Source organism: Leptopilina boulardi, unplaced genomic scaffold (assembly GCF_019393585.1).
Source record: "Leptopilina boulardi isolate dan_hultmark-lab unplaced genomic scaffold, ZJU_Lbou_2.1 LbouV2_112, whole genome shotgun sequence".
NCBI lineage: Eukaryota > Metazoa > Arthropoda > Insecta > Hymenoptera > Figitidae > Leptopilina > Leptopilina boulardi.
Genome location: NW_026137655.1, coordinates 1213569 through 1240565, shown reverse-complemented (window position 1 = coordinate 1240565; position 26997 = coordinate 1213569). Strand labels below are relative to the sequence as shown.

The 26997-nt window shown below is 27.5% G+C and overlaps 5 protein-coding genes and 1 long non-coding RNA gene across 13 annotated transcripts in view; 2 read left to right on the top strand and 4 right to left on the bottom strand.

Moving 5' to 3' along the window:
• The first annotated feature begins 74 nt into the window (after window positions 1–74).
• LOC127279404 (uncharacterized) lies at window positions 75–9722 on the top strand. 2 transcript variants are annotated; one of them, XR_007842634.1, is made up of 5 exons: window positions 75–321; window positions 4410–4488; window positions 6782–6869; window positions 7339–7639; window positions 9107–9722. It is a non-coding gene; the product is annotated as an uncharacterized LOC127279404 (long non-coding RNA). The 2 variants fall into 2 exon arrangements; XR_007842633.1 differs by having other exon boundaries at window positions 77–321; window positions 9474–9722.
• LOC127279312 (kinesin-like protein KIF19) lies at window positions 409–6876 on the bottom strand. 3 transcript variants are annotated; one of them, XM_051301612.1, is made up of 13 exons: window positions 6762–6876; window positions 5715–5783; window positions 5240–5335; window positions 4390–4593; window positions 4165–4314; window positions 3883–4095; window positions 3348–3817; window positions 2888–3063; window positions 2055–2212; window positions 1771–1984; window positions 1501–1690; window positions 982–1132; window positions 409–831 (listed from the first exon to the last, which is right to left on the bottom strand). In XM_051301612.1, exons 1-12 carry the CDS (start codon window positions 6861–6863, stop codon window positions 982–984), a joined length of 2193 nt encoding a protein of 730 aa, XP_051157569.1. In that variant the 5' UTR covers window positions 6864–6876; the 3' UTR covers window positions 409–831. The 3 variants fall into 3 exon arrangements, with proteins under 3 accessions (XP_051157569.1, XP_051157561.1, XP_051157577.1); XM_051301604.1 differs by having other exon boundaries at window positions 411–831; window positions 986–1132; XM_051301620.1 differs by lacking the exon at window positions 409–831 and having other exon boundaries at window positions 986–1124.
• A 132-nt stretch (window positions 9723–9854) lies between the features above and the next one.
• LOC127279339 (pH-sensitive chloride channel 2-like) lies at window positions 9855–14921 on the bottom strand. The gene is made up of 9 exons (XM_051301644.1): window positions 14371–14921; window positions 12103–12292; window positions 11793–12022; window positions 11626–11708; window positions 11405–11560; window positions 11187–11342; window positions 10958–11123; window positions 10670–10856; window positions 9855–10563 (listed from the first exon to the last, which is right to left on the bottom strand). Exons 1-9 carry the CDS (start codon window positions 14454–14456, stop codon window positions 10291–10293), a joined length of 1527 nt encoding a protein of 508 aa, XP_051157601.1. The 5' UTR covers window positions 14457–14921; the 3' UTR covers window positions 9855–10290.
• Window positions 14922–14924: 3 nt separating this feature from the next.
• LOC127279305 (transducin beta-like protein 3) lies at window positions 14925–19016 on the bottom strand. The gene is made up of 15 exons (XM_051301594.1): window positions 18881–19016; window positions 18707–18758; window positions 18318–18528; window positions 18059–18233; window positions 17800–17970; window positions 17549–17724; window positions 17287–17486; window positions 17004–17207; window positions 16754–16943; window positions 16567–16685; window positions 16323–16481; window positions 16074–16239; window positions 15765–15989; window positions 15383–15510; window positions 14925–15189 (listed from the first exon to the last, which is right to left on the bottom strand). The coding sequence occupies exons 1-15, from the start codon at window positions 18904–18906 to the stop codon at window positions 14992–14994; spliced, it is 2400 nt and encodes a 799-aa protein (XP_051157551.1). The 5' UTR covers window positions 18907–19016; the 3' UTR covers window positions 14925–14991.
• A 102-nt stretch (window positions 19017–19118) lies between these two features.
• On the top strand, window positions 19119–25377 carry LOC127279394 (NAD-dependent protein deacylase sirtuin-5, mitochondrial-like). Of its 2 annotated transcripts, none has more exons than XM_051301728.1 (5): window positions 19119–19543; window positions 19867–20081; window positions 20207–20343; window positions 20453–20603; window positions 25239–25377. In XM_051301728.1, exons 1-5 carry the CDS (start codon window positions 19304–19306, stop codon window positions 25276–25278), a joined length of 783 nt encoding a protein of 260 aa, XP_051157685.1. In that variant the 5' UTR covers window positions 19119–19303; the 3' UTR covers window positions 25279–25377. The 2 variants fall into 2 exon arrangements, with proteins under 2 accessions (XP_051157685.1, XP_051157678.1); XM_051301721.1 differs by lacking the exon at window positions 25239–25377 and adding an exon at window positions 20684–22015 and having other exon boundaries at window positions 19121–19543.
• Window positions 21038–26997, bottom strand: part of LOC127279260 (protein slit) — a 257827-nt gene continuing 251867 nt past the window's right edge. For 2 of the 4 annotated variants that reach the window (XM_051301513.1, XM_051301503.1), the window contains 14 exons: window positions 26790–26953; window positions 26403–26604; window positions 26241–26312; window positions 26091–26162; window positions 25938–26009; window positions 25690–25853; window positions 25219–25438; window positions 24602–24911; window positions 24326–24536; window positions 23275–23736; window positions 22861–23061; window positions 22634–22774; window positions 22409–22548; window positions 21038–22322 (listed from right to left, as the gene is read on the bottom strand). In XM_051301513.1, coding sequence (XP_051157470.1) covers window positions 22236–22322; window positions 22409–22548; window positions 22634–22774; window positions 22861–23061; window positions 23275–23736; window positions 24326–24536; window positions 24602–24911; window positions 25219–25438; window positions 25690–25853; window positions 25938–26009; window positions 26091–26162; window positions 26241–26312; window positions 26403–26604; window positions 26790–26953 — 2518 coding nt within the window. In that variant the 3' untranslated portion in view covers window positions 21038–22235. Of the gene's footprint in view, window positions 22323–22408; window positions 22549–22633; window positions 22775–22860; window positions 23062–23274; window positions 23737–24325; window positions 24537–24601; window positions 24926–25218; window positions 25456–25689; window positions 25854–25937; window positions 26010–26090; window positions 26163–26240; window positions 26313–26402; window positions 26605–26789; window positions 26954–26997 lie in introns of those variants that run through there. The other 2 variants (XM_051301522.1, XM_051301532.1) reach the window with 2 other exon arrangements.

The window sequence follows — 26997 nt, the reverse complement described above, 5'->3', positions numbered from 1 at the left end:
TATTAATCTTTTTTCGTTTTAAATACTAATTTTTAATTTTCTGCTTATTTTTATTACATATATATTTTAATATTATAATTTTTTAAAATAAATATTTTGAATTATTCAAAATAATAAAGCTTTAAATATATTTTTTTCAGGAATAACATTGGAAATATCAAGAAAAAGTTTTAAAAATAGAAGATAAATCAGAAGAAGTTTTCGTATGTTGAATACTTTCCAGAATTTTTTGGACAAACATTTTTCTATTGGAAGAAGAGAAAAAAAATTATGGAAAAAATGATATTAAACTCATCAGGTTCTCAAGAAAGAAGAAAGCATGTAAGTAATTTAAATAATTAAATATGAATTTTGTTTTAATGATAAAATATACAAAAGTAGAGTATAATTTCCAAAAGAAAGTAAAAGAAAAAACTTTTAACAGAATTTGTTTAATTGTAACATAAATTGTTTATTTATTTATATAAGAAAATGTTAATTAAGAAGACTATTTACAATTCATATGTGTTTGATCTCATTCTTAAAATGTAAAAGTACTTAAAATTGATAAATATTTTTTAGAAGCCTTAACTTAAAGAAAATCTTACAACTTGTACAAAAGCATATTTTTGGATCATCACACTGTGCATGGAATTCAATGAATTTTTTTTTTCAACTAGTTGATGGTTTTAGAACCTCATTATCAATTCAGTCATTTTTTGTAATTTTTCCAAGATTTAGGTTGGCATTTTACGGCCCTCATATCTTCTTAATGCGTTGATTCTTGTGCCCTTGACATATTTCGGAGAGACTAGGTTTTCATCGCTAACTATGCGTCGAAGTCTTTTGTCTCTAGGTCAAAGATATTAAACATTTTTATAATTATGTCATCTAATATTTTAAATTATATTCATTCAACCTCACAATTTAAGTTGTAATAATAATTGATTAATCATGTTTTCTTTACACAAAATACTTGAAGAAATTTTCAAAACAACTTACTTACTGGTTTCTTTTATTCGAAGGAGGTATTGGTGGAAATAATTCTGAAGGACTCAAAATTGGATGGACAATTGGTCCCATTACTTTCTCTATTTCCGGTGGTTCTTGAATTGGTGGAAGTGGCGATTGTTCCCAATCCGATTCTGCGGAACTAATTTCATAAAAAGATATATACGAATTTGGATACTTTCAATAATAACTAGATGTTTGAAAAAATAATTAAAAAAAAAATTAAATAATGAAAAAAAAAGAATTTAAATTAATGAAGCTTTACTGTTGTTGTTTTTGTTGTTATTATTATAGTAATCGATTGTGCATACATTCAAACAATATACTTTCACATCTAAAGAGTCACATTATCGATTATAATGACGTGAGAATAAAAAGTTTTCTTTTTATAAGTGAATTTAAAATGCTCGAATTAAAATCATGTTTCCGCGCATAATCATTAATGATTTTTTTTTAATTCTTCTAAAGATAGATTTAGGCATAATTATTAGGGGAAAAAAAATACTTTACCTGCTGGTTGCTCTTAAATCGGAATTAAAATTGTCGAAACTAAATCTACTTGAGATTGGAGGTAATTTTCCAACATATTCTATAGCAGCTGATAAATCTGACATATTATCTGTATAAGTTGCAGAATGTATTTCCTGTTGATACATGGCGTATAAATTTTGCAAATCAGGAGGAAGGGACAATCGACCATCTAAAATTTTATATTTTATTAATTTTTGTATTAATTATGGGTAAAAAAAATAATTTATTGATTTTTTTTTGAAACCATACCTTCCATTATTCTTCTTTGACGAGTAATAATTTCATCTGAAATTTGCCTTTGTCTGTCGTATCTAAGTAACATTAGCTCACGTCTTCTGAGCTCATGTTGCTTAACTAATCTTTCACTTTGGAGCATCATTTTATCAGCCTCAAGCTCATGAACTCGTAACATTAAAGCTAATAATTCTCGTTCTTCATCGGAATTAATCTGAGACGGTAGTTCCTGTAAAAAAAATGGATTTATTAATAAAAAATAATAAATTTTTGTTTATGAAAAAAAAAATTGTTCTCACATCCTCTAAAGTTGCTCCACGTTTTCTGCAAGATTCAAGCTCTCTTTCAGTAGCCATTCGCATTTCTGAATATCTTTCTCTTTCCCTACCAATTTCTGATAATTCTGCCCAAGCTTGTTCCACAGCCATATCGTCCTCCTTACCATCTTCTATGAAATCTAAAATATTTTAATTGTTTAATTTGTGTTCAATCAATTCTTAAATTTTCATCTAATTTTAAATAAAAATTTTTGGTTCTTTTTAGATCTTATTTTGTCAACAAAATAATATTTTTATATGTTAAATTCAATTTTATATAAATCAATAATAGTCCATGAAAATAGAAGAGTTTTATTACAGAAATAAAATTATATTTGACCGTCAAATAGATATAATGATTACAATTTTTTCAACGATAAAAAATTTTATTTACAGTTAATAATAGTTAAGAATTAATTCTAATAATAAATTTTGAAATTAAATTTTCTTCAATATGAGATCGATTAATCAAGTTTTAGAGACCTACACGAGGCTCAGATGTGGGTTAATAGCTTTCAAGCATACATACATATACTACATTTCCATAATTATAGAAAATCTTAGTAACCCTATTTTAACTAGTCGATGAAAAATAGCTGCCCATAAAAGGAAAAAAAATATAATTTAAGAAGAAAAAATAGGAGCAATGAATGAAGTTTTTGACAATGAAACTACAATTGTCAATTAAAGTTTGTTTAGACGATTTTGAATGAATGTAATATTGTCGACTATAATACTATGTAAATCTAGTCTAAAGACGTTAAGACACGCGATTTCTGTCACGCTCTTACACAGTCAGTCGAGTATCTACTTGCCTGCGTCATCGACCTCTTCTATTTGTGAGACAGTTCCAGGGCGAGAGGATGTTGATTCCCGGTTAGCTTTGTACAGTTTATTGTTCCTCGATTCCCAATGAGATATGACCTGATGTTGTTGTTCAGCAGCAATATTTAAACTCAATAAATGACTATCCATTTCCATTAATTTTCGTCTGTTGAAAGAAAGAAAGAAAAATGTATTATTTTTTTTTACTCTGACACTTGTGGATTACTTATTGAATCTTATAGACTTTCTTAGCCTCTAAACAGCTTTAAAAATTCAAGTCCAACTTTAAAAATAGGTTTCAATTAAAGCTAGAAAATTAGTCTATCAATGAACTAGACGTAAACTATACTTAAACTTTGTTTATTTATTGAAACCTTGAATATTGTTCCAAGTCAGGGTCTTGAATTGATAAATTTTCAATAAGCTTTTTAAGAATTAAAAATTAGAAACCTCAGTCTCATTTGTTCCTTAAAAACCGATACAATTTTTTCACGAAGTGTTTTAAAATCCGTTCCCCTTTGATTATTTGTTTTTAATTCATCAAATCTTGGCCTATCATCAGTCATTTTAGTTCTTAGCCTTGAAATTTCATTCTTTAGATCGCTAATGATGTCTCGATATTGTGAAACATGATAAGAAACATCAAGAACATTTCTTTCAACTTTATTGGAAATTCGATTAGCCCGGTCTGCATAAATAAGAGTATTTCGACTTTCGTCACGATGAATGCTTGCTGGTGAAACATGTGCAATCATTACTGTTCGACAATTTCCACTTAGAGCATCCTTTAACAATCGTGTTAATTTTGAGTCCCGATAATTGACATACCTGGCTCCACCCGATAATGCATTTATACAATTTCCCAAGGCCAATAATGATCTATTAATATGAGCTCCTTCTTGTAGTCTTTTACCCTGATTCTGAAAATAATAATATAATATAGAAAAAAAAAATGTTTTCGAAAAAAAAAATAATAAACACTTACTTTTGTTTGTTTCGCTCGTTCTGATCCAGCTAAATCAATCATAAAAAGTCTTCCCTGAGTTATCCTTGCTCGATGACGATTAGAACTTTCAACTGGTTTTACAGATTGTTTCACAATAACACTAAGAAGTGCATGACTCCTGGAGGAAGTTTCATTAGCCGCTGTTGGTTCCACTGTTCGTGCTTTATTTCCTTTGTGTAAAAGTTGCATTACCTGAAACATTTTTTTTATTGACACCATTCGAATTTTTTTTTTTTTTTTATTAATAATATGGCTATTCACCTCGTCTGTAGAAGTTGTTGATACTTCCGTGAGACCTGCTACTTGACTGTAACGACCTCGAGACTCATCACGCAATTCTAAGTAACCCGAGGAAGGATTCAACAGGTCTCGAATATTCTCATTATAAATTTCCATATAGGACATAGTTACCTTGAAAAATTCAATAGAAACAACATTTATATTTTATAAAAACTAATTAATTTTTTAATATATTGTGATACTAACCGAATGTTCAACATTTTCAGGAAGCCGACGAGTTGCAAGAAATATATCATTAAGAGCTCGGACCATAATTCCACGATTCGATGGACTACCAACCATTGTGTGAGTTTTTCCAGCTCCCGTTGCTCCATAGGCAAAAACTGTTGCATTATATCCATGCAAGACATTTTGAACCAGTGATTTTGTCGTTCCTTCATAAACTGCTTCCTTTGAATTTTGTGAATTTTCAATTTATTTAAAAATTGTATGGATATATCTATACTACAGTTTTTTCCTTTTCGGAATTTTTAGTAAATCGATAACTAATTTGAAATTTTTGAAATTATAGAGTAAAAAATATTTCTCCATTGAAATATTAAAATATTTAATATCCATATTACCTCCATGATAATTATTTACTAAATTAGTATATTTTATAGCATTTAGTTTTATTTACTAGCAAAATAATATAGCATTTTTTTTTATCCATTTCATAAAAAGTAAAATACATTATATGTAAAAGACGATAATCAAACATATTTAAAGAAAGGGCTCACGTGTAAAAAAAAAATCGATCAAGATTCCCTATAGTTTCACCTTGGTTGCCGTTTATTTATGTAATATTGAAATATAAACTTCACTCGAAAAAATAAACAAACAATTGATCTACTTTTACAATAATAATAATAATAACTAGAAACTATACCGAGACAAAATTTTCCTACAATGACAATTTAAATAATTATTTATTTTATCCACAAAAAATTTTTTAAATTAATTTTCATCTCTGCTTACAAAAACAATTGGAACATTTCTTTTTTTGTAAATTTCCTAACGTGTGAAATTAATAAAAAAAAAAATTTAAATACAATACCTGAGTGGAATCTTCTCCAAAAACTACATCAAATAAATATTGTCGAGGAAAAGTTCGTTTTTGTTTCTCAGTGTCGACATCTTCTATCATCACCATCTAAAAAATTGGTTTCACATATATTTAATTAAAATTTATTTTCTAAGAAAAAGTTTATTTCATACTATTTGTTGATTATTAAAAATTTACTCTTTAATTAATTACTTAATTTCAAAAATTAGTTAATTATTTTGTTTGAAATTGAACTTCAATTTAATCATTAAAATCTTATTTCGCTAACAGAACGATTAAGTTTCTTCAGTAGTACAAGCGGCGTTTGGTCAGACCGAACGTTTCAATTTTTTTGTTTTTTATTTTCAAAATACAAAACAAAACTTAAAAAAGGTTATAAAACTTAAAATTAAATATAATTATTAAAATATTTTTCTTTTTAATTGAAATTAAAATTTTTTTTTTAATGATAAATTGTTTAATATACCTTTTCATTAATTGCATGAAGAGATCTTCCCGATTCACCTCGACCAAGAGGCCTAATACGAACTGCCACCTATTTAAAAATTTTTTTTTTTTATAATATTCTTTATATCTGAATTTATTTGAGAAAAAAAATTTCAATTAGAATTTAATGAAAATATTTTTTAAAAATAAAAATTTTATTTTCATGGAAAAATAAAAGAAGACCGATTTCGAAATAAGTGTTAATAACTCACACTTTATTTCAACTATTGTGCATCAGTAAGCTTTTATTACTTTAACATTCTATCAGTGTCATCAATCGATTTTTCTCAACGTCCTCGACTTTTACATATTTTTATTACACCTTGTCTTCTTTTCATAATACTGTGCAAACTTTTTTTCCTTAGAACAATGACCTAATATATTGATTTGGCCCTACTGAATTTTCATTTTTATTTTTTTATTTCACATTTATCTCTAAATATCTATTTGCATTATTTTTGACCTTTTTTTTTATAATAAACATTCTAATTTTATCAATATAGATTTGTAAATGTAAAATCTGACAAATGTTATTTTTATATACAAAATGTATGAATAATAGAATGCGGGTCGTTTAATTAATGGAAGCCGTGCGTATAGCTATATAAAATTGTATTATGTTTGTATACATGGAAAGATAAGCCAGGTTTTTCAGATTTTACAGCTATCTTCAATAAATCTTAAAAATTCGCATGTTTTTTTATATATATTTAAATATTAATCGGAAAAATTAAAATATAAAATATGTTTAAATTAAAATTATTAAATTAACATTTTTATATTATTATAAAATATATTAATTATTAATAACAATTCAGGTTATTACTAATTAGAATAGAATAGAATTTATTATCTCCATTGTATATTATTACATAGTTTGTACAATCAAGTCCATTATGATATTAAAATACAAATAAAGTAAATTTGTTATTTACTAATTAATAAATATTTTCAAAATTGAAATTATTCAATAGTTAAATTTAATTAATCTTTTTTATGCGGTATTAATTTAACAAAATTCACTTACCATTAATTTTTCTTCAATAGGTCGAATCGATTGATCCTTAAAATCACGACCATTACTACTTGTACTACTGCTACTACCACTACTGCTGCTGTACTGCGTCATCTTCTTGTAAGTATAATTCAAATCTTCAAAAAAATTAACTTTCTCAATTTTATATTTTCTTAAATTTTCAACTACAGATTGTTCATTTATAATTTTTTTTATTGTTTTAGATTGTTCTTGACACTTTAAAATTTTAACACAAAATTGATTTTTTCACTATCAGTATAATACACTTATTTTAATCATTTTTTTGCAGTTCACAGTATACATTTTTTTTACTGCTCTTGACATTTTTAAACACAATCACTTATTTTAGTTGCTTAATCATTTTTTAAAAATAATTATTATAAATATTTAAGAAGTTTGAAAATTTTCCAAACACATGTTTAAAGAAAATAAAGGTTTTCTTTTTTCAAAATAAAATCTGAATGTAATTTATAAAAAAAAATATTTTCTAAAAATTAAATTAATTGCACTGTATTTATTGTGTATATAAATTAATAATTATATATTAATTTTTTTTTTTTTTTTGTAGGAAGAAAAACGAGGTTCACAGGTCAAAAGAAGAAACGTGACTGAAAGCGACGGTACCGTTGAATATACATAGGTAGAGAGAGAAAATTGTTTCCCTTTAGATGGATGGAATACCTGCGTAGTTCTCGTAGATTTTACACCTGCGCAACACACTTTATTTTTCGATCTTGGATTTATGGCAAAATTTAATACACCTGTTTACACAAGTCATTACTGCGGTTGCTGAAATTGTGGCTGCAAAAATTTACCATTTTTTTTTCTTTAATAGTCTCACAACACGCAAAAAAGAACAAGAAACATATGTAAGTAAAAAAAATTTATTAGTTCTGCAAAAACTATTATAAACGCTAATTTAATTTATATTTTTTCTCATTTCATAAAATTATTAAGTACAGTATAATTTCACGATTTTCGATAATTATAGTCTACGAATTTTTAAATATTTTAAGAATCATTGTATAATTTATTTTTGCAAATTTTTAAACCTTAATTTCTTGCTGACATAAATCAGATTTTATCACGAGAATTCGATTGCTCGTAAAAAAGGATTTTTTTTTACGATCTGAAGTCAAACTGTAATTTTTTATTTTTGCAACTACTTTATATTTGCAAAGTCTCAGTATGAAATAAAATTTTATCTTTATCTAGGAGTGAATTACGAATTTAAATGAATTCTTGAAAGTGAAAAATAAAAATTGATTTTTTGATTTCGCATCTTTGTGAATTTAAATAAGAGAAATTAGCATGATTATTAAACAAGTTAATATATTGTAGTATTAAATATAGCCTACATACCTTATTTATACACATTAATCATCAAATGATGATTACAAAAATAATAATTTTACCTTTTCATATAACATTAAACATTTACAAAAATGATTAGTTAGTTTTCTAACTCAATAATAATTTTTTTCAAATTAAAATAGGTTTAATAAAATATTAATAGTTATTATTCATATCCTATGATTATTTTGTCAATCGATATTACATTTCAGAAGACAATTTTTTTTACTACTTAAGTTAGTGTTATAATAGTTGCATATACACAAAAGAGAATTCAAACAAAACTTTTGTTTAGAAAATTTGTCTTGGTTCAAATTTAAATTTAATAATTTATATATTACATTATTGTAACAAGACAGAAAAATATTCCAATTGAGCTTATGATATATTCTGTTCAATTTATCCTTTTTGACTTTTCGTGATCGTGAAATGAAATTGTATCATTTCCTGACTTTTACAATTATTATAAAAGATTGAAAATTTCGTTAAACTTTGAGACATATTATATATAGAAAATTTAGAAAATTTTCATTGACCCTAATGTTCTATTTTTAAATTTTAAGCTCAGTCACTTAATTAAAACAAAGATTGTAGATATTTATCAAGATTTTCTTTAATGTTAAATAAGAAAGCTGCTCGTTGAGTAGAAAATTTTATGGGGTCCGTTTGCGTGAGACACGTGAACATTCGTTCAACCCTAATATTCGAGGTCGACCTTCAATATACACAGTTCCTTTGGAATTTTTGACTTAATCATGGGCGTTTTTTTTCTAAGGTCACTCAGATTATTACAATTTAATATATTCCTAACACGCAGTAAATTCATTGTAAAAATCAAATATATAGATAAAATTACTATCAACTACGCCGACTTTTGTATCATATTATGCATATTCAAATTAGGAATCGTGAACGAATTCAAATTAATATAAATTAATTACATCTTTGTTTTTAAATTTTTTCACTTTATTATTTTGTTTCAGAAATATTATTAAACTTTTTAAATTATTGATGCGTTCGCTAAAAATAATTGTTGGAAACAATTTTTAACCCACATTAGAATTTATTATAATAAAATATCATTTTTTTTGTATATGATCTTTCATTTTATGTTTTCACCATTCAACGACCTATTTATATCCCTCTTAATTTGATTGCTGGATAAACCAAAAAAAGAGAATTACTAATAATAGTAAAGAATTTAATTTCTTTTCGAATGAAATAAAAGTGTTCAAAAAACTCCATTAATTGATAAATAAACAATTTTTAAATTGCATTTTCTAATTTTCAAATCAATAAACTATTTCAGGAATGAGTATCCATATAAATCTCTGACTAAATACTTTACAGGTCCTAAAACATATTGAAGACAAAATAACGAGGTCACTTTATCGATCCTTACACAATATAAGTCACTTCTAATCAAGTTCAAGTGGTTTTGAGTTTTACTATTTAATTTTGGTGAAATTAAAACGTTCAATACATTTTATTTATTTTCATTTAATTATTTTTCATTCGCTATACTTTCTATAGTATTTAATTTCTTTCTCGATGTAACAATAAAAAAAATAATGCAAATAAAACGTGAATAAATATTTATTTTTGTGTATTTTTTTTAGTGCACTTAGTACTTTAATCGATCATTTAACAATTTTATTAATATTACTGAAAGCAATTACTCATCTAATTGAAACGTTCTTTGAATTTTCTAAATATATATTATTTATAATGCCAAATGTTTACTTCCCATTTTTCAATGTAAATTATTGTTTACTTCTAATTTCTAAATAGTAAAAATTTATTAACAGTTAAAAGGTTATAATAATAAAATTTATATAAAATTATTCTAAAAATTCTACAATTAAAAAACATCTTATTTTTTTATATATAAATTAATTAATTCTATACATTGGAATTGAAAAAATTCCATTGAATTTAAATATAAAACTTAAAATCTATTTTTTTTTAAATTAGGAGAATTATTTTTCTAGTTTTGATCGTATTTAAATGATAATATTTTAGGCAAAAAAAAAAAATATTTGAAATAAACTAATTATTTTTAAATTTGCTTCTAAAATAATTAGTTTTTCATTTAATGAAACGATTAAACGAAGTTTTATAATCGATATAAGAAACAATTTTTTTTATTCGTTTCTCAAGTAGGTTTTCAAATCCAAATAAAAGACCAATAGAGAATATTAAATATGAGGAAGGCAACAGGAAAAAGTATTCTGCTACGTTTATCAATCCATTGTGCAATTTCTTGTGGTGTCATTGTTGTAAAATTATTAAGTCGAGCTAATGTTGGCCTTCTGGCCACAGGTTTTACAGGTGGTGGAGATGCTGCAACGCTATTAATTGTCACTATACTACCCGTCGAATCTGCATTTTTTTCCTCATCTATCTTTACTGAAGGAACATTTATTGTACTTGGAAAACTCTAAAATTTATTAAAAAAATAAATTAGTAAAATGATTAAAATAGTATATTAAACAATGAAAATATTTTGGAATTATGAAAATATAATGTAAAAATTCAAAACTTACATGAACAGTTAGATAATTTGTACTTGTGTAATCATGTTCACCAAAATTATCATTATCCAATGACGACCAAGATCTTGATCTTTCCAAACCAGTAGTATTTTTTTGAAATTGTTTTCTTGCCAGTCTAGGCGTTAGTGTTGATTTAAGAATATATTTACTGTTTACTTTTTTCAGTGGCACATTTTTCCTGAAAGAGCATTTTATAAACGTTAATCTATTGCATATGAATCACAAAAGACAATATTTTCTAAATAAAGATTTTCCTTAAGTTACCAGTTAAATACTTACTTTCTTCTATAAATTGTGTTGACAAAAGCAAATTCCACCATTGCAGCAAATAAGAAAATTGTACAACCGAGAAACCAAATTTCACTTGCTTTTATGTAAGAAACTTTGGGCAGAGAATTTTCCACTTTTGATGCAAGAGTCATAAAAGCCAAAATTGTATTTGTTCCTATAAATTTTTGATATAAATTCTATCTGATTATGAATATAAGTAAGCTTTTTTTTTTTTTACCTAAAACAATTCTCGGAGGACTTGCATCCATGTGCAACCAAAATGAAACCCAAGAAATAACAACAATCAAAATTGATGGTATATAATAATCCATCATAAAGAAACCCATTTCTCGAGCTAATTTAAATGTTACTCTAATTGTACTGAAATTTCCAGCTGAAAAAATTTTAAAATAATACAATTTTTTCAAAATATAAAATTATTTGTTTTTAATTTACCAAAGTGTCCATAATGTTGTTCAGCTGGAGTATAAGAAACTTTCGATTTATTGACCCATTTATCGACAAGTCTATATTCTGTTAAATGTAATTCATCAGCAAGAATAATAGGATTCTCGTCCCAGTCAATTATCATTTCTTGGACATTGTTTGTCCCTGCAAAAAATTAGCGTAAATTTATTATTCGACATTTACAAAAAGAATTTTAATTATTAACATACAGCTTTCAAAAACAAGTGGACACTCTTGAACGTCAAAGGGAAATTTTTCCAATCGAAGACCACAATTAAGAATTGCCTCTAATCTATAAAATAAAAAAAAAAGTGATAAAATTAGAAAATTAAAATTTTGTCACAAGTAAATTAGTTTTCTTTTCTAAAATTCCCACCTCGTATTTAGAATTACCATTCCTGAAGGATCGATCGAAATCAATAGATCTTTAACACCACTACCCATAATTGCCGAACTTCTTTCATTTGCAACATAAACTGATGGTGTCCATATTAAATCATGTGCAGATTTTCCTCCAAAAATTTGACCCTGATAAGGTGCAATCTCTTCAAAACTCAATCGTTTATCCAAATAACGAAATTGTAACATCATATGAACATCGAATTCCTAGAAAAAATTATGAAGCTAATAGATTTTTATTCTGCATTTTTTCCCCTATAAATCAAAAAAAAATTATATTTAATTACCAAAGTCTTTGCCATATTAGACTTAATGGTATAAATATAAGCTCTACATGAAACTTTCACTGGATCATTACGTGAAATTTCACCTGGTGGTCTCTGTAATTTGTCATATCGACAATCTTTTGTTAATTCTTGAAGTAAATCGGTCTGTGTTATTGTTGGTGTCACATTCAATGCTTTACAAGTTTCCGTTCTGTAAGATAAAAATATTTTAATCATTTGCAATTAGGATAAATTTTTATTCAAAACGTTTTCCAATCAAGTGTTTTTATTGTTATTAATATTTTCTCATCATTTTTTTTTTTCAAAATTTTATTTTCATAGAAGAAAAAAATACATAAAATTTAAATAAAAATTTAAATATTAGTTTCATTCAGTTTATTTTATAAAGTACTCCAGGAAAAGTGCTTATCGGACATGAATCACGAGGTTTATTGAAGAGCAAAGACATTTTTCTCAAAGCTTTCTTTTTTCTTTTTTCGTTTTGTCGCTTATAAGTTTTCAGGAAAAAAAAATTGAATTAATATTCTTCACGCTTCTTTTCTTAAAACAATGTGTATTTTTTTTTATTATTTTTTTTTTTTGTTGTTCAATTACAATAGGCAGGTGCCATGAAAACGCATAAAATACATCACAAGACTTAAGCTATTATTTTAAATTTATTACCTCTCTTAATAACTAAAGTCAATCAACTAAATATTCTTTTTCAATTTAAATATAATTACAAAAAGGAAGTTAAAGTTTTTTTTTTAATACATATAAAAATGTACATAGAAAATTTTTAAAAGATGTTTTTTTACTTTTCCCCGATGAATTTTCTTTATTATGTGATAAAACAGGAAGTATTGAATACAGTATGAAATTTTTTCGCTGAAGATAGGAAGCTTTCTGTACAAGTAAAAAATCTTAAGCAAGTCATTAAAAGGATGTGATGCAATTTTTTTTTATAATTATAAAAGTTTGCAGGCCACACGAGACCCTGAAAAGCTAACAGTGCCTCAATAAATTTCAAAGACTTTATCTCGCCCCGAAATTTATAGTATAAAATATTGTACTATTTATACAACTTATCAAGTCTAACTATATTAATGTCGTCAGAAATGTTTGCGACAAATAAATGCTTTTTTTCAAACTTCTGTTTGCCCTATCTCGCCAGTTTAAATTCTTGTTACAAACTTAATATTCAAACAATTTGAATAAAAGAAATGCTTAATCAACAGAATATTACGATTTCAGATAAAAACTTGCGGTGACGTTTAGAAAGCTAAACGAATAAGTAAATTCAAGGAGATCTTAATAATTTTTCAATAAAAAAAAAAAGTAATCTTTGTTAATAACTTTGATTAAAAAACAATTAAATTTTATTTCTAATTAAAAAATGTTTCTTTATTATTCTTCTCTTTCAATAAATAATTTTTTACAACTTATAAATAATTAATGTTTTTTATAGCTAATTTTTTTTCTCACGTGATTGCAAATAAATTTTTATCAGTCAGAAAGTCTTTATAGATAAGATTGAGCAATTCATTTGACTTTCTTCCTTATTTTTCACTGTGCAGTCTTTAAGTGAAATTGAAGAAAAATATCCATTCTCTATAAAATTTGTATCATTAAAAAATTTTCATTATTAAAAAGTAAAATATAGAGCGGAAAAAATTATTTTTAAGGAACCAATCGACAAGGATAATCATCAAAAGGTTTTTTTTAAACACGATGTGAATGAAGGTTGAAAGACATGCTCTATTAATTTCCAAGTTTTTCTACATCAATGATAGAAATATAAAGCGAAAGAAAAATTAAGAACTACTAGTGCCAAAACAATTCACTTTTAAATACAATTAAATTTTAGGTTTTAATTTATCATTCGGTAGCTGTCATCATTGTTAACATTTATAACTCCGTCTTTTATCAAATGTTGATAGAATTTTCTGTCACTCTTAATATACTACACTATTTTTCAAAGTATGACATCACTTTTTTTATAGTTATAAAAATTAATAACTTGGGAAAAATGATTAGTATCTTAGTCATAAAATATCTATTACGTTGACATTTTTTTTTTTTTGGTTAATTTTTTAAAAATTAAAATTAATAATAGTAAGATTCTAAATTTTTAAAAAAAATTTTGACTTGAAAAAGTTAATTTTTTTTTTTTGCATAAATATTAATATTTTTACTAACGTATTAATTATAATAAATATTAAAAAAATTAAGATATCAATTTTATAAATAGTTGAGAAATTTTTAAATATTGAAAGGGAAAAGACTTACGAATTAATATTGAGGGTGCCGGTAGAAAAATGAATTGACAGAATAATAAAGCTTGACAAAATAAAAACTCTTCCTCCCAGAGTCATTCTAAGCTTCCTTGGCAGTGAACTGATCTACCTACTAACTGTTACTGATCCGGAAAATTCTTGTGAATGTAATTTGCTTAGAGTTACTCTCCAGACGTTGTTCCCACCATTGTCACTTGTTTGCTCTTTGAAAGAGCGTTTAGCTCTTATAAGAATTGGGTTGAGGTAGCAGAATCTGTCTCAATGAATTTAAATTATATACAATTTCATTTTTTTTTTAAATTATAAATCCTGTGTTTTTGACACGCACTAAACGATAATAAGAGAAAAATTTATTTTTGACCATTTAATTATTCTGTACTCATAAGAATGCGCATTATTTGCAAATGATTAAAGATAATTTTGTGAATCAGACTTTTGGATGATGAGTTTTTTTTTTGTTGATGCTTAAAAATTGTTATTAAATAATTTCCAAAGTAGATACATTGCGTTATTAAATTGTGGATTTAAAAAATGTAATAATGTTGATCTATTTTTAAAAAAAATAAAAGTTTATTCTCTTCTTTAAAAATTTTCATCTCTAGATTCGTCTAAATTAGTCAATATTCATTGGAGTCATATGAGGTTTCATGCGATGTACAGTATAATTAAGTAGATGAAGATCTTGTAATAATCGTGTAACTCTCTTAAAATGTCGCTCTGAATATGGGATCAATGACTCTAATGATGAATTATAACCTATCGTTTGTAAATATTCGCCACTAATTTCATTCATTAATGCGTTTATCACCAACTGGAAACAAAAATAACTTTTTTTTAGATAATATTTACGATTAAAGTGGTATTTCGTATTCTTAAAAGTGTGACGTAAAATATTTGCTCAAGAAAGTTTGGTAGAAATGTAAATAAACTAAAAAAAAAAAAAAAAAATAATCATTTGTTTGCTTCAGGAGAGATAGTCTTGTATACATAACTATAAAAATTACCTGAGCAGCCTGTGAATTTCGGCTGTTGGTGTTCCAAATAACCGCACATTTCAATAATGACTCCTGCCGAGATGGTTTTAATTCTCGAATAGTATTAACTAAATTCTCCTCGCTTTTCTTAATGATACCTATAAAAACAATTAGTATTAAAAAAAACAATTATCATTACAAATAATCGCCATTAAAACAAAGTTTCACAATTTTATCATTGAGAATTGCTTTTACGACACTTTGCACTTCATTGTTTTGTGACGTAAAACTATTTTCAAATAAAAATAAAAGCATACATTTTAAAGGTTTTATAAAATAGAAAAAAATATTATTTTTCGTTAATGATGAATTATGAAGATAATTTCTAATTAATAATTTTTATTTACAATACCTTCAACTATTTTCAAACTTTGAAAAGGCTTCTCTAACTTTAAAGAAAGATTTAAAGCTTCTGTTAATAGATCAGCTTTGAGTAAATTTGATAATTTTTGTTCTTGAAGAATTAACTCTTCCTTCTCGGCAATTAATTTGGCTTTATTTTCCTGACTAACATCACGCCAAATAATCAATTTTGAATCACTTCCTCCAGTTGCTACATGAGTTTCTATCTTATTTACTATTTTAAAGACAAAAAAAAAAATTAGTAAAATTTGTTATTCATATGATAAAGAAATTTTTTTTTTTTTTTATAAAATCTTACCCTTGAGTGCCCATACTGCAGATTCGTGTTTTTCCAAAGTACTAACACACTCAGAAGTTTTGACACACCATAGTTTCACCAAACCATCTCCTGATGATGACATAATTTGCATCCCTCGGGATAAAAATTCTGTCCTTATTACAGAGGCTTCATGACCTTCAAAAGTCTACAATCGTGTCTAATAAGTTTTACATTGAAAATAATTAATTGTAGTAAAAAGAAAAATCAGATTCTCTTTAGTTAGATTACCTTTAAACAATTCAATTCAGTCAATGACCAAATTTTCATTGTACAATCAGCAGACGATGTTAAAAGTACTTGATCAATCGGTGAAAATCGAACGCACCAAACACTTCTTCGATGTCCACGAAATACACCCAATAATTGTAAATTACTCGCATCCCAAAGCTGAAAATTAAAAATTTAAATGAAATTTTCCTTTTGATGAAAAATTAAATAGGAATATTTTTTTCTTTTTTTAAACACAAAGTACCTTTGCAGTCTTATCTAAAGCAGCAGTTGCAATGAACTTATCATTCGGAGAAACGGAAACACAATTAATTTCTGCATCATGTGCTTTCACGGAGAAAATTGCACTAAGAGTTACAGCATCTATGAGATATGGAAAATATAGAATTTTTTTTTCATTATTGTTATAGATAATATTTTAATATTCTTACCGCCTGTTACTAATTTTTCGGGAACATCCCATATTTTTAGACAATAATCTTTACTGACAGATGCAAAAAATTTTGTCGATGCTTGAGAGAGTGCAATAGATGCCACCGATTCAGTGTGTCTTACTCCTACACCAATACAACTAGCTTGTAAAGATTCTCTGTCCAGTAGCCATAATCTTACACTGTTGTCCTAAAATAATTTTTTTTTTTTTATTATTTTCTTATAAAAAGAGTTTAATAAATTTCTTACTTTGCTAGATGAGGCGAAAAGATGTCGATTTATATGAGTGGTGGTTAATGCCATCACAAAATCTGTATGACCACCTAATAATTGACAATTCATTGTTTCTAATTCGTATAATTTTATATCACAGCTATTTGATGCAACTGCCAAATGTGTGTCTCCTTCGCCAACATAAACGAGATCCAAAATTTCTGCACTGTAGCCCACTAACTGTCAACAAAAACAATAAATTACAATCACTTGTTATAATTTATGTTTAATTTTGTTGTTTTGATTTATAATATATTACCTGTTTTTTGCAGTCAAAAGTTTCCATAGAATGAATTATAATATTATGATCAGCAGACACAACAGCCGCACTGTTACTTTTTGCATTGTACAATAAATGTGTTATAGAAAGACCACCTGCTTCTTTTGCAGGATGAACAAGAGAATTTTCTTGTGTATAAACTTCACGTCCTGATTTCATTTTCCATATTTTAATGACTCCTAAAATATAAATTTTTCATTATTCTGTTTATACTAAAAAAAAAAGAGTTGAATTTAATTACCTTTTTCACCAGCACAAGCAGCATAGATTTCACTTGATTTATTTTTCAAAGAATTTGGTAATACAGCTTCAGATGGAATAATAAATGCTCCTTCGATTCCTTCATAAACTGGTAAAACTTTTAAAGAAGTTCCTTTTAAAATATCCCACAATACTAAAACTTTATCTCGTCCAGAACTGAAAAATCGTGTAAATAAAAAAAAGAATATTTTTTCGTTGAGAATTTCCAATAATTTAATTGAAAATTGTTACCTGAGCATATGTATTCCATCTTCATGAAAAGAAATAGAAGTAATTTTACTAAAATGTCCATTTAACAATAATTTTTTCTGTCCAGTTTTTATATTCCAACCGTGAATTTTAGTATCATCGCCAGCGGCAAATAAAAGTTCCTTCTCCGAATCGGGATGAAATTCTAAAACACTACAAACATAATAAATTATGTATGACGAAAATTTACCGAAATTATAAAAATGACAAATTAAATTTTGACTTCAATATTCCAAGTTACCTAATTACTCCTTGAATACCCTTAAGATTATGAGTGCAAGATTGATGTTCAATGTTCCAAAGTCTAACACTGCCATCAGAACCTCCAGAGGCCATGAGAATATCTCCATCGAAAAAAGATATTTGAGTTACTGGTCCTTGATGAATAGACTTCCACATCTTTTTTAATTTTGTTTCTGTTTAAAAATTAAAGTCTCTGTAATAATTAATTATTCGAAATATAATGCACTCAATATATTTGAAAAAAAAAATGTAATAACCTTCCCAACTCCATAATTTGAAAAGACTACTTTTATGCTGTGTAATCAATGAAAGATTGTCAGTACTAAGAGCAAAACAGTTTATAGGATCCTCCTCATCTTCTTCTTTTTCAGGTTTGCCAATAACCGATTTAATTAATCCTTTATTTACTGACAATACGGAGACCTGTCCTTGATTTTGGCAAAATAAATGTTCACCATCCTTACTCCACTGTAGTAAATAAAATAAAAATTACAAGTCAATTACAAATTTAATATTAAAACTAATTAAATTATTTACAATTACTATAATAATGTTGTTTTACAAGAGTTTGTTACTAAAATGTAGTAATCAAATAATTGAGTTTATAAATTATAATTTTTAATTATAATAAAAGAATTAAACTTGCCTGAATATTTCCTCCTGTATAGAAAGCTCCATGTTCAGATTCAACTTCAAATCTAAAAAAATATGTATTATATTTATAAATAATAATTTTGAGGTTATAAAAATAAAAATATGAATATTATTGAATTACACTTGATTCAATACACTTTATAATATCAACTTTAACAACACTTACGCTTCTTTTAATAAATTTTCACCCATTTTGTTTTAATTGAGCCACAATTATATAAATAATACATAAAGTTGTATTTTTCTTTTAAAGAAACACGTTATCCTCGCTCGTGTGTCGCTCACTAACCGGAAGTGACATACAGTTCAGTTATCAGTATGGCGGAACCACGTGTGATTCTCGGAATACTGCGCAAGCGCAATCGGTGCTAATTTTGACAGGTTAGGTTAGGACAATATGTCAAAATATAAATATTCACGCATGTGATTTTGTGGTCAAATGTCAAAATTAAAATTTTAAAACAATAGCTAAAATATATTGTGTTATTTTTGAATTGTAGGCGCATTAATCAGTAAACTGATGACGATAAAAGACTAACCTTTTTTTTGAATATAAAATAAATAAGATATAGAAATAAAGAAGAAAAAAATGAACGTCATGAAGTCCTTTCGCGAAACACTTTTAAATTCAAAACATGTTCTAATTTTGAGTGGAAGTGGTATTTCGGCAGAATCTGGAATTCCAACTTTTCGTGGAGCTGGAGGTTTTTGGAGAAAATATAAAGCTGAAAATCTTGCTACACCTGAAGCTTTTGCGTCTAATCCATCTTTGGTTTGGGAATTTTATGAATATCGACGAACTGTTGCAGCTCAGGCACAACCAAATAAAGTATAAAGTTTATTTTAATTATATTATTATTTAATGAATTCGTTTCTTTTATTAATTACATTATTGTATGTACTTTTGATTTTAAATGTAAAATTTATAGGTTACAATGGTTATTTGTACTTGCACTGAATATTAATAAAAAATTTCTCTATACAAAATACAATATAAAATTTGAATAGTTTTATGTGAATTTTGCATATTTTTAATAATAAAATTAATACGTTAGCCTTTGATAAATTTTGTGAATGTAAATTTTTATATTTACTAAGTTAAGATTAATTACTAATAAATTGATTATTTATTGAATTATAATTATTTTGCAGGCACATGAAGCAATTGCGGAATTTCAAAAAAGATTAAAAAAGGATAATAGAATTGTTTCCATTGTAACACAAAATATAGATGGACTTCATCAAAAAGCAGGTGCTGAAAACGTTGTCGAACTTCATGGTTCTCTTTTAAAAACTCAATGTACAAAGTGCAAAACAGTCGAAAAAAATGAATGTATACCAATTTGTCCTGCTTTAGAAGGAAAGGGGTAGGTTTTGAATAATGTTCTTTTTTGATAACATTATTTATTTATTTAATTAAATAAATTACAATAGCTATTATATTTGAAAAAGAAGAAATGAATTTTAACATCTAATTAGAGACTCTTTGAAGATCTCCTGATCCAAAAGCACAATCATCTGATATACCTGTAAAAGATTTACCCAGATGTAATAATTGTGGTGGTCTTCTAAGGCCTCATATTATTTGGTTTGGTGAAAACCTTGACCAGCAAGTTTTATCAAAGGCTTGTAAGTTCACAGTTAAAAAAAGTTGATAGAAATAAAATTTTTATTATATTAATTCTAATTATTAATTATTATGAATAAAATTTATTAATTATATTTCGTTTTTTTTCAGATGATGCTGTTGAATCATGCGATGCTTGTTTAGTTATTGGAACTTCGTCAGTGGTATATCCCGCAGCAATGTTTGCACCTCAAGTTGCCCAACGAGGTGTTTCAGTAGCTGAATTTAATATTGAAACTACTCCTGCAACTCGAGATTTCCAGTAAGCATTTAAATACACATCGCAATTTTCAGTAAATATTTACATTTTAGAAATAAAAAAAAAATTATATCTACTTTCAGATATCATTTTGATGGACCATGCTCCGTTACAATTCCTGAGGCATTATCTCCTTAGTAATAATTTTAAGTCTATTTTTTTTACAGTAAAACCTCTCATGATAAAAAGAATAGAAAATCAATTTTTACAAATTGATTAAATATTTAATGTTTTTAAAAAAATTAAATTCTAAAAAATTGACGAAGGTTTTATTAAATATTTATTCAAGACAGGCAATTTTTAAATATATTTTATTTAGATAATTATGAAAAATAGGATCATAGAATGTTTTACTTTTATTGACTTGTAAACATGAAAAAACATTTATTTATACTTTTCGCAAGGAATGGGGAAATAAAGGAATCATTGTTATATGATTTGTTTTTATCAAATATTATATTGAATAGATTAACCACAATGAAGAAAATATACAGTATACAGACAATGGTTTCAAGAAAGGAAACAATAAAATAAATGCGTTTCCTACCTTAAAAGGTAATTGCAAAGTTTGGGATATAAAAGTTTACAGATTTCGTTTCTTTTTCGGATCGTTCCTAAAATAAAGCGCAATATAGATTTGTCGCATACATATTGTCATATACACGTAGATCTCTTTCTTACGTGTTTCAACAGTTACCAATAATAATATTTTTTTTTTTTTTTTTTTATAAATGACAAACAAAGGATTTGAAATTACATATACAAAAATTTCAAGGATTTAAATAAAATATACTCAATACTCTTCTTGGCAGTATTTTAAATATTTCAATTGATACAAAATATATGTATATCGATGCGTATTTCAAAAACACGCCATTTTTAAATCTAATATACATTTTGTATATTGGATTGAATAAAAACCTATGTATTTGAAATACAGCCCGCCCCGTTGACGGTATTCTACTGATCTGATGTTTCAGCGTTCGTTTGAAGCATCGTCAGTAATTTTATATATAGAAAAAGATATGAACCGCAAAGCGTCTACGGAGATAAACGTATGAAAAGTACGAAGAAATTGTTAAGTTCGTGGGCAGAGAACATTCAAAAAGAAAAAAAAAGGAAAACTTAACGAAAAGGCGTTTTTTTTTAAAAACAATTCATTCTCATATAATATCATTCATTAGGCAGAATTCCTTCGCTACTTTTATCCATTTACAGCATTTACACCGTTTACAATTCGTAAATACGTGAGCACGTACGTCTAATGTTCTTTCATAATGATACAATAGTTCGTACGTTCCCTCGTGACGAAAAAAACGGCTAGACATATCGTTTACGATTACCTAATACGCTTAGCTGGCTGATATCAATAGTAATATACCTATATGTATTAACATATGTTTTTTTTTTTTTTTCTTTAAATAATACAATATCACACTGAGCCGGCTGTGTGTGTCCATCATGTGCCTTCACTATTTTCACCACTTCTGCGATTAAAAATGTTTCCATTTTCACCGTTTTCGAAAAAAAAATTCTATCCTGAGCACATTTTTTCTCTTCGTGGAAAAGAGGGCGAGCAGTGGAAGTTTCTCATTGCTCCAGAACTGGAAGTTCGGTGTGGTGCTTCCTTGATGTTTAATAACATTTGCGAGAGCATGTGCACTTACGCACTAGGTCAACGTCTTTTGTGTATCGTGTACCATCATTACAAATTAGTCGAATCTGAAAAAAATTATTTTACAAATTAAAATGTAAAAATTTTCTTTTTTTCTCTATTTTTTTTCTTTTTTTTTTATTAAACATTTTACCTTGCGTCGTTTGGTTTTTCGTGGTAGACAACAAGCGTTTCCACAACTTCCCCAGCACTTGGCCAATTTAACTGGACGTCGACTTCGACATCCATTTTCACTGTAGTACTCGCGAGTATTTTCCTTTCGACATGTTGGTGCTGCAGAAAGAACGGAATAAAAATTATTAATTCTTTCGATCGTTATATATATATATATATTAATTGATAAAGGATTTAGCTTTACCTTTTTCACAATAACGACCTTGCCACCCAAGTTGACATCGACATGTGTAAGTATTTCCATATGAAGGTATGCATTGTGAACCTTTTCTACAATCATTACCAACACAAGGATCGACAACTACAGGACTTATCACGCTGTAATCTGTTGAAATAATTAAAAATCAAGTTTAATTATAATGAATAAATTTTATTTTTTTTTTAATTTCTTTGAAAAATCCTGCTGTTTACCTGAATCTTCATGTAGAACACGTTCCTGTGGTACAGAATCTTCTTTGAAGTCGCTCTTTATTGTCTCGACTTCGATAACGTCCTTGCTGGCTTCATCAGCTTCTTCCTCGCCAGCAATACATCCAGGTGCAATGCCATGCATTTTAGCTGCGTTACTAAAGTCAACCAACTTATGATTGATCCACATCTCCGAAATGCACCCTGTAAATAAAAAAGATTTTTAGAAATTTCAATTTCAGTTTTTATTTGAATCGCACAAATTTCTAAAATTCATCAAAACAATTTTATATTAGTGTTTGGAAGTTTTTAATAAAAATCTGGAAAATCAGGGAAAGTTATAGAATTTTGAAATTATTGTTTTGTGACAATCTGGAATTTATAATTATAAATGATAGAATTATTAATTTCATTTACCTTGGAAGCTAGTGATGTTTCTGAGATGAAACTCTGTGAACGCGACACTGGCGACTTTGGAAACAACGCCTCCGATGTACATTGGTGTAGTGAGTTTCAAATATTCCTTGGGACCTTCATTAATTATGCTTCTCGCAATACCTTTATCTACTCTCATTGTGAAATTTTTCTTGAGTGCTATTAACTCGGCCATGTGCGGTTTTCCATCAGACACCATTTCATAACTGTACATGGTCGAGGTAGGATAATTTCCAACGTCGTAAGATACACGCACCCTCCCATTGTATAATTCAACTGCTATGTGCTCGCCATTTTGTCCATCGTAAAGAAGAACTCCATTTTCTTGAGTGGTCGTGAAGATGATGGTCACATTTGCTTCGGGTCGGGTACGAAGCGGCTCAAGCTCGACCAGCGAGCTATTATCCACAAAGCTCAGACTTGTCAGGTACTCACACCGTTTACCTAAAAATGAAAATTATTTAATTTAATTAAATTAAATTTTATTATTATTTTAATTTTGAAAATTTGATGTCAGATTCGTTATCAACCACCCCAAATTCTATCAATTTTTATGCACTTCTTTTTTACTGAAATTTTATTTCCCTAGTTTTGTTCCACTTTGAAGCGCATTTGCAATTGATGATTACAAAAAATTAATTATAATAAAATCAGCCTTTTTTTTTTTACTATTTTTAATAATTTTTATCTATTAATATAATGAATTTATCAATACATTACACAATCATTTTAACCCGTTTTTACTCCCAAGTCACTTATTCTACTTTTCATCCCATTTTTATTTCAAACATTTTTACTATCAGCCTCTCAATTATTCTCAAACAATAAAATTGAAATATTTTAAAATATTTATTTTTCGGAATTTTAAATAAAACTTTTCGAAACCGCAATGATTAAAAAAATTGTAAATTTAAATATACTCCTGGTCAGTAGAATTTGCCCACCTTAAAGACATTACAAAAACCTTACATTTTCAAGGCACATATATACACGAAGTACAAAAATGAAAAAAACAATTTTTTTGTTAACTTACCGGTATAGCCGGGGTGGCACTGGCAGAGATAATCCGCTGCCGAAGATGACGGTTGGAAACAAGCGCCATGCTGACAGTCGTGATGAGCACACGGACTGGTCTGAGGATACAGCATGGCAGTTGATGGACCAATCTCGCAGTACCTCCCCGTATAATCCGGCGCACATTTACATTCGTAACTATTTATACCATCGATGCACGTAGCACCGTTCTGAAAAGAAATGAAAATTAAATTAAATTGAATATAATTTGATAAATTGATTTATTGATACACACCTGGCACAAATTATCGTTGCAGTCATCAGAATTGTCGGTGCAATTAATGCCGGAGAATCCGACTGGGCACTCGCAGCTGTAGTGGGTCCCGTGATCGACGCAACGTCCTCCATTTTCACAGGGATCATGTCCTTTTGTGCAGAAGGGAATTTTCGTTTCACAATATTCTCCCATGTATCCAGAGGTGCAGTCGCATCTGTAGGCCTCGACGAGGTCAATACAAGTTGCGTTATTAGAACACTTGTTGTTCGTACAGTCGTCGACGTTGTTTTCACAGCGGAGTCCCTCGTAGCCGGGAGGACAGTTACAACTGGTACACACAAACTTTAGTCAATCGATGCATCCAGCCCAAAAATTCTTTTTAGCGATACGATCCGCCAACGAGCCAGTTTACAACATTTAATTTTTCAACGCTGTCACCTATTCGTGCAAAACATGCGCAGGCCTCAAGGTGACAGCATTGGAATCAGGAATTTAAAAAAAAATATATATTTCTAATTTTTACTGAAAAAGCGAACTACAGATTTATAAGCACAATCACGTGCATAATTTTACTACAATCACCAGCTGCGTTGCTGGATCAACTTTTAAGTGATCTAAACAAATATTATAATTACCTGAATCTTCCTTCTTCCAGTACTTTACAAGTTCCGGCGTTCCGGCAAGGATTTCCATAGCACGCATCGATTTTATATCGACACCTTTCTCCGTGATATCCTGGTGAACACTTGCAACGAAATTGTCTGTCTGGTAACGCCTCGCAAAATCCTCCGTTTTGACACGGATTGGTGTAACACAAGTCACATTTAGCCAGGACCTCGGCTGGTTGCTGTTTGGCTGCGCGGAAGAAAGGTCTACGATTAATGAGCAATTTTAGTATTCTTCTGAGGTAATGAACCAAAAAAAAGAAACTAAAAAGTCTACTGTTTTTTAATGAGCATTGAAAAATAAAGTAAATTTGGAAAAGGATCGTATATACAGTTTGCCAAGCGATAATATCAATAAACAAGAAAAAAAAAATATATTTCAGCGTTTTGAAAAATATAAATTTATTTTTTACACTTTGAGCACGCTGACGAAGTACTTACTTTTACATAAAAATGTATTGGCTGGTGTTGTCAGCAGAGATTTATCTTTCATAGAAGAAGGTTCCGCACATCGAGCAATACCCGGTTCTACGTAATCTTTTTTTACCCATTCAGCTAGCCATCGCATACTACAATCACAATAAAGGGGATTTGATCCTAAAGCCCTGGAAACAAAATAAATGAAAATTAAAATTTGAGTAGTTTTTAACGAAACAGATGATTTTTATTTCAAATCTATATTTACTCACAGGTGAGTAATTGATTTCAAATCTTCGAAAGCACCTTCCGGAATAACGGAAATTTGATTTCCATGCAAGGACCTAAAAAATTTCAATTATTTTATAATTTAAATAGGTATTGTTTACCTCTGTAAACTTTTTTTTTTTTAAAGAAAAACTTACATAATTCTCAAAGATTTCAATCCTAAAAGTGCGTTCCTTTGAACACACTGCAATTGATTGTAACTAATAATTCTGTAAAGAAAATTAGATTTGTAAAACAAATGTTTAACAAATTTAAAAAAATCGATCACTTTTAGTTTTTCTACTTACAAATGTGAGAGATTTGTCAAATTTTTGAAAGTATCGTTTGATAAAACCGAAATTTGATTATTGCTCAAGTCCCTGCAACAAAATAAAAAAAAAAAATGATAAATATCGCAAAGATCATGAATAAAAAAAAATTGTATTAATTTTTTGCATAATAATACTTACAGCCTTGTTAAAATTCTAAGATGATTTAATCTCTCTGGTTGAATAGTTGTTATATCGTTTACATCTAAATAAAGCTCAGTGGTTTCCGGTGGAATTCCACGTGGAATTTCAGTGAGACGAGATCTTGAACATCTCACGACAGATCCAGCACAGTTGCATTGAGGAGGACAATAGTCATCTCCCAAACATCCAAGACTATCACCTAAAATAATAGACACAAAATATGTATTATTTTGTAAATAATTAAATTAAATTCTATTAAAAAATTAATTATTTATTTATTTATTATTTAAATTAATTATAAATTATTTTGTTAATAAATATTTAAATTGATTTCTATTGAAAAATTAATATTATAATAATAAATAGAGTCATTTGTTTTCTTACTATTGCATTTAAATTCATGATGAGGAATATCTCTAATAACAGCATTTTTCAATCGTGGTGGATCGTGACAACTTCCAGTAACGTTTGTAATATCGCGTTTTTTCAACCATTCCGCAAACCATGCAAGATGACAATTGCAAGATAAAGGATTTCCTTGCATGTTACTAAAAATCAGTTAAAATTCTTTTCATTTTCTTCTCTTCATAAT